Source organism: Balaenoptera borealis (genome assembly GCF_965194805.1).
Source record: "Balaenoptera borealis genome assembly, chromosome: 11".
NCBI lineage: Eukaryota > Metazoa > Chordata > Mammalia > Artiodactyla > Balaenopteridae > Balaenoptera > Balaenoptera borealis.
In genome coordinates this window covers 49653378-49659656 of record NC_138868.1, presented here as the reverse complement: position 1 = coordinate 49659656, position 6279 = coordinate 49653378, and the positions used below count along the sequence as shown (strand labels likewise).

Here is a 6279-nt window from a genome sequence, read left to right as displayed (position 1 = left end):
ACTGAGGGCCCTTGGCTCCCCAGACATTAACCCTGATCACTCAGGCAGAAAGTGCTGGAACCAGGGTTTGAGCTCTGCTTATAGGTCCTGCCTCCAGTCACTTGGAGCCTCAGTACCTTTCATGCTGAAAAAGCCCCAGTGGCCCATAAAGTGAGGGGCCTGTATGTGGACCACCCCACTCTATAATGAAGCTCCAGTCAGATAACTGCACCCTTCCAGAGGTAGGGGAGAATGCTGAAAAATTCTGGAGCAGTCCTTGGTCAAGGAGCATAGGGTGATGGTACCTGGTCCCTGAGTAAATCAAAGTGCTATTGGGGAGCTTTCTCGCATCACACAAGGTTCAGATTTGGGCTCAACACCTGGATGCAGCAGGGACCCTGGGAAGTGCCTTGACTTCTCATCTGCCTCAGTTCTGGCACCCAGCACAGGTGCTCTGGTGCTTGTAAATGAGCCTCAGACAGGGTTCACGCTTGCTTTGGAATATGGGGCCAGAGCTAAGAGACTACTCAATATGAGGCAACTCCGGTCTGTATTACACTATTTTAACCCTCACAAAGACTTCTTTCCTCAATCCTAAACTTCTCCCATGTCATCAAACATCTGCTGATAAGGCTTCACAGCTCCTTTGAACAAAGGGCAAAAGTCCTTAAGCAGCCTGAAAAGGCTCAGCATGATCTACTTACTACCTTACCTCTACAGTCATCCTCAGCCACTCCCCCTTCATTTTTCCCAAGCTGAATTCCTTCCTGTTCCTACTCAGGGCCTTCACATATGTTGGCCTCTTTGCCTAAGATGCTCTTCCCCCTACTCTTTACCTGGCTGTCCTCTAGTTACCCTCAGGTCTCAGCTTTCAAGTTGACATCCCCATCTCCACCCATCTAGGCTAGATGCCCCTCCTCTGTGCTCCCATAGCTCCCTGTACTTCTGTATTTCTGTATCCTAGTACTTATCACTGTATTGGAGTTGCCTAGTTACTTGCCTCTATCCCCCACTAGGCCATAAGCATTGTGGGCAGGGACCATGTTTTATTCCCTGATGTTTCGCCAGGGTCTAGCGCAGTGCCTGGCAAATAAAAACACTCAGTAAACATTTGCTGTATGAATGACTGGATGATGGAGGTCAGTGGGCCCAACCCCCTCTGGGCCCTGTGTTTTAAGATCCATTGCTATCTTGGTGCTAGCCTAAAGGGCAAATAAAGCTTTGGCTCCTACTGGGGCTGGGGGAGGAGAGTAGGCCCTCAGATTGTTTCCGAAACCTGTGACTTCAGCTATCTCGCCCCAGCTCTCCTGAAATGATAGGATTTTGGTGTGTAATTAGACTGAGCGTTTCTCTACCCAGACCACCCTCCTAGAGTCCCCCACAAATTGACCTCACTGGGCCTGCTTTTATGAAAGGTTTATTCCTAGTGCTAGGTCCCAATCTTCCAGGGCTCTAAGCACAATTAAACTGGGTGGGTAGGTGAGGGGAGACCCATTCAGATGCAGGGCCAGAAATGGGGCTCCCCATATCCCCACCCCTTTGGTCCCAGTCCCCTTCTCTGCAATGGGCACGCATTGAGGAGGGACAAAGGATATTGGAGGCAACATCATTGGCCCAGGGGAGCCCAAGAAGAGCTGCCATTGGCTGACAGGGCCTTTTGAGGCTCTGCCATTGGTCAGGGGGCACACCCCAGGAACTGGGATAGGCCTGAGGAGTGATGCCATTGGCCAGGGAGTGGTTTTTGTCATAGCCTTTGGCTGTGGAGTGGAAGGAAAAGATCTGGGAATGAAGCCCAGTGGCCAGGAAGATAAAGGACAGGGCAGCAGCTGCTGGGCCTGCAGACCTCCTGTCAGGCCCCAGCCAGGGAAAGGGAACCCAAGCCAGAGCGCAGGTGGCAAGGGATGTCCCATGTCCAAATCTCCCCCACCCTGGGACTGCCCCTCCCAATGTCCTTCTTGACAGCCAGGTTGGGCTGGAGTGGCTCACTGCTCCTCTAGCCAGGAGGGCTTCTCAGCTCCTGGAGGCCGCAGCTTGATGTTGAACTGCTGCAGGGTCTGCTCCAGTTGTTTCTGGTTCCCAGCAAAGTAGGCTGACACGGCATTGTGGAAGAGCAGCAGCTGCTTGTGCATCACCTTGATCTGGGGGTCCAGCAAGGTCAGCTGAGACTGGACTCAGACACCCTTCCTGAGGGGCTATGAGCCTGAGCCCAGACCAGGGGCACATGGACTCTGCTCTGATGGTGCTTTTGGAGTGGGGGCTGACCTCCATCAAGGGGGCCAAAGGATAAAAGCCAGTGTGATAGGAGAAACCGGACTTGATTGGCAGGGCCAGAGGTTCTGGCACCCAAGCTCAAGGGCTGGATTTTTCCCAGTTATGTTCTTGGGATCAGCAGCCAAATCGTCCAATAGGAAAGGGCCGGGGATCAGAGGGAGGGTGACAGGAAAGGTCCAGGGGCTGAGTGGGCTGGGGGAAGATCCCACTCCTTAGCCAGGCTGTATTTCCCCATCCAATAATGGGGAGGGTTTTTTCTTGGGGGGGGGGTGAGGTCAGTGTTACAGATGGGAAGGTGGGCTGGGTCAAAGGGGTGGGGTTAGCACCTTGTTTTCTTCCAGGAACTTGAGCTTGATGGCCACATCTCCCCGCAGCTTCTCATATTTGTCCCGATGGGCCTGGAAAGTGGCCTGGGCACTCTCAAGTCGACCACGCATCCCTGCATCACGGGGGCCTAGGCTCAGCTCCTCTAAGTCTGTCCGGTAGGCATCGTATTCCAGCCTGGGGAGGGGGCGATATGGGCTGGTCTCCACCCCTTTGCCCTCCACACATACTCTCCTTTCTTTTCTCAATTCTTATGCCCCTAAAGCTCAAACTTCCACCCATGCCAGCCAATGCCCCAAACCCTAGGCCCTGCCAGTGCCCACACCTGGCAGCCTCATACTGTTTGACAGTCATGAGTGTGTCTTCCATGGTCTTGGTTACCAACGTATTGATGCTAGAGACAAAGAAGTTCACAGCCCCTAGCAGCGTCTCTCCGTTCTTGCACAGCAGCTTCTGCGTCTCTGCATTGTAGCCAAATTCCTCCTGAGGGCAGAAGGGAGGGACAGGCCTTGAGTAACAGTCGGGGCTGTAGGGGGCCCTTCTTTCCCCTCCTGTCCTGGGAGGAACCAGCCATTGAAAGTGGAACAACCCAGCACTGCCTCCAGCAAGGCTCCCTTAGCCAGAAAGTTAGTGGGGCTGCCCTGGGGATGCCTGGGGCAGGAATGTGGGAGTGAGGGCCTCAGATGAAGTTCACAGGACTGGAATAGGGAAAGCTAGTGAAGCAGGCAAAGGAGGGGCTCCGATTAGGCTGAGCACTGAAGGCACTCCTGTCAACGCAGAGAGGGATACTTGTGATGCACCTGGTGTGCCGCCTGCCCCACCCCCTCCAACTTCTGGACCTCCGTACAAGCCCCTGCCTCCACAGGTGGGTGCTGCTGGGGGCAGAGCTGGGCCTGCCCTGGAGGGGTTCTCCCTCTGGGCTGCAGGAGGGAGGGAGGCTGAGGGGTGACTGCCTGGCGGGCCCGGGCCCAGCCCCCAACCCTCTCAGGCCTGGCTGAGGCACCTGAAGCTCTGGGGACTTCTGGCTGAGGTCAGCAAAGGCATCCCCTAGTGCATGCTGGGTCTGCAGCAGGCTGTAGAGGTGGGCTGTCAGTGCCCGGCCCAGCTGCAGGACACTCTCATACTTGCGCTTCGTCTCACGCAGCAGCTCAATCTGCAGCTCTAGCTCCAGGTCCACAGTCCGGGAGCCTCGGCCAAATCGCTCTGATAACAGCTGCTTTGTACACTGATTGGGAAGTGAGGGAATAGGTCAGAGACCCTAGCACCCTGTCCTCCCAAAAGGTACCTACCCCAGCATCCCCAGGCTCCTAGTCTCAGCCATAGATGGGACATTAGGATCTGGAAGATGGGGAAAAGGTACCCAGGGGAGTTTGGGGGAAGGGAGAGGTGCTTGAATCCCACCTTATATGTGTTGATGCCCCATTTCTTGACGATGTCAAACTTCTCTCCAGCGATGCCCCGAGCCACCTCATCTCCGGGGCCAGTAGGAGTGGTATTGTGAGATGGATGGCGGCCAGACCCTAAAGGACCAAGTTCTCTGACACCAGCCTCTCTCAGATACAATCAGACACCTCTGTGGTTCCGCCCATACTTCCCTCCCAGCACATGAAAATGACTTCCCTGAAGGAGCAGAAGCTAGAGACAATTAGATTCTCCTACTCACTAGGAGGAACTCATATATTGTGCCCTGAGACCCAAAACCCAATATACATCCGGCCTCCTTCTGAAGTGGTGGTGGGGATTGAAGAAGGAGGGAAGAGGGAGTTGCTAGTGTACAGGGGTAGAGAAAACAACAGGAAATAGGCTGAGTATGGGGTGACTGATCAAGGATAGTGTCAAACAGAAAACCCTGCTGACATTCCCATGTGGATACTAGTCAGTGTGAGATTCAGAGCTGTTTGTTCCTCTAAATGTTAGAGTCTAAAGTAAAACTCTGAGAAGCCTCACAAAGTTCCAAATGAGATTCAGGCTCCAGAGTAGGCGGGGGAGGCCTGTGAAACAGAGTTCTTTGCTTGACTTAGGTGGTGACAGCAGAGAAAGGACAAGTGGGGCTAAATGACAAGTGGGAGCAGATGGACACCTCTGGGAACTGGCCTTGGGCTGAGATTCCGTAGGGTTCATACTAGCAGAGGTTCCCAGGATCTCCAGACATAATTCAAGCCTCCTTAGACATGCTCTATGCTCCCTAGAACCACCACTCTCCCCCTCTCCACTCAAGCTCCCTGTCCTGTTCTGATCATTCATACCTGTGGGGATGAGTCCATCACCAGAGCCCCCATAGCCACCAGACACAATGCTGGTTTCATTGAGGTTGGGTCCTGACACCATCACCTGCTGGAGGTCCTATAGGCCAGAGAAGAGGGGGGCTTCAGGAACATAGGGGCAGCTGAAGCATTTTGGGGGTGAAAACAAGCTTGGATTGAAGCATCATAGAGAGAGCACACAAAGGAAGTCTGCACAGAATCAGAACAAAGATTTGTAAAAAGATTGAAGGGAGATAGGTAAGTTAGGGGAAGGCTACTGGAATAGGGGCGAGAGTTCAGGGTTTAGGAGTTGGGATTCCTCAATTGAAACAATATGAAGAATCAAACAGAAGCACCTGCTCCAGCCCATCATCCTCAGGAAGCTGCCCAGCTTCGCCATTCCCGTGGATGGGGATCTCCATTGTGGCTGCCTTCCCTAGGATCCCGTCCGTCATGGCTAGCGAAGGGACTGGAGTCAAAGTCTCTACCCCAGCACCCTGCAAAGCCCAACACAGACAGTTCTGGAAACTGGCCAGTACTCCAAAGAGGAAGATCTCCCCTGCCATTTCGGAGGTTGTCCCAGGGCCTCAGTGTTCTGGCGTTTGGCCACTACTCTTACCTGAAGTATATGTATTTCTTCCCTCCAAGGTGCATATTTGTAACACGCACACCCAGGCCTCAGGTGTGCCTGACCTGAGGTCATGTTCTCATGAACCCCCCATCCTACCAGGACTCCGGTGATCATTCATGCATTCAATCACTCAACAGACATTTAATGAGTGCCTACTATGTGTCATGCACTATTTGAGGCAATAGAAATACAGCAGTGAACAAGAGAGATAAAGTCTGTGCTCTCAAGAAGCGTATGCCCATGCAGGTGTTTCTCCCCATCAGGAGATGAACCCCTTTCCCAGGGCTCAGGTGTGTACCCCCACTCAGGTATGTTCACCACTGCTTGGCCTTTCACACTCCTTTAGTGTTTCTTCCTCTTTCCTGCAGGTGGTCTCCCCCTCCTCCATCCCATGCACCTCCTCTTCCTCGGGCCCTCCCCCCTCAGGCCTTAGTTGAATCAGTTGGTATAAGTTCCCGACCTCTGGGAAAAGCCTCTTTTTCCCAGTACATAGGTAGGTGATCCCTTCCAAAGTCAGTTATGTCTCCCCAGGTGTGTGAGTCTCCGCCCTCCCCCCATACACCTGGGCATCAGGTGTGTCCTCATCCTTCCCCAGGGTTCAGAGGCATCTTGTCCTCAGGTCAGGTTCGTGCATTCAACTTGCCCTCGCCCATGCACGTCCCTCTCACCTCGGGCCGGGCCGCTCTTCCCCTCAGGGCGCCAGGCCCGGGCCGCGCGGGGACCTCGGGCTCCAGTTCCCGTCGCGATCCTAGCGGCAGGTCAGGGACTTGGCGGAAGTGACGTCCTCTCCCGGGCAGAAGAAGCCGGCCACGTCGCAGATTATGAGGGCGG

At 54.1% G+C, this 6279-nt stretch overlaps 1 protein-coding gene across 2 annotated transcripts; it reads right to left on the bottom strand.

The window, feature by feature from the left end:
• Window positions 1-1380: 1380 nt before the first annotated feature.
• Window positions 1381-6248, bottom strand: ARFIP2 (ARF interacting protein 2). 2 transcript variants are annotated; one of them, XM_082341627.1, is made up of 8 exons: window positions 6117-6248; window positions 5174-5314; window positions 4821-4917; window positions 3976-4094; window positions 3578-3799; window positions 2900-3057; window positions 2577-2751; window positions 1381-2117 (listed from the first exon to the last, which is right to left on the bottom strand). In XM_082341627.1, exons 2-8 carry the CDS (start codon window positions 5270-5272, stop codon window positions 1962-1964), a joined length of 1026 nt encoding a protein of 341 aa, XP_082197753.1. In that variant the 5' UTR covers window positions 5273-5314; window positions 6117-6248; the 3' UTR covers window positions 1381-1961. The 2 variants fall into 2 exon arrangements, with proteins under 2 accessions (XP_082197753.1, XP_082197754.1); XM_082341628.1 differs by lacking the exon at window positions 5174-5314 and having other exon boundaries at window positions 6117-6225.
• Window positions 6249-6279: the final 31 nt, after the last annotated feature.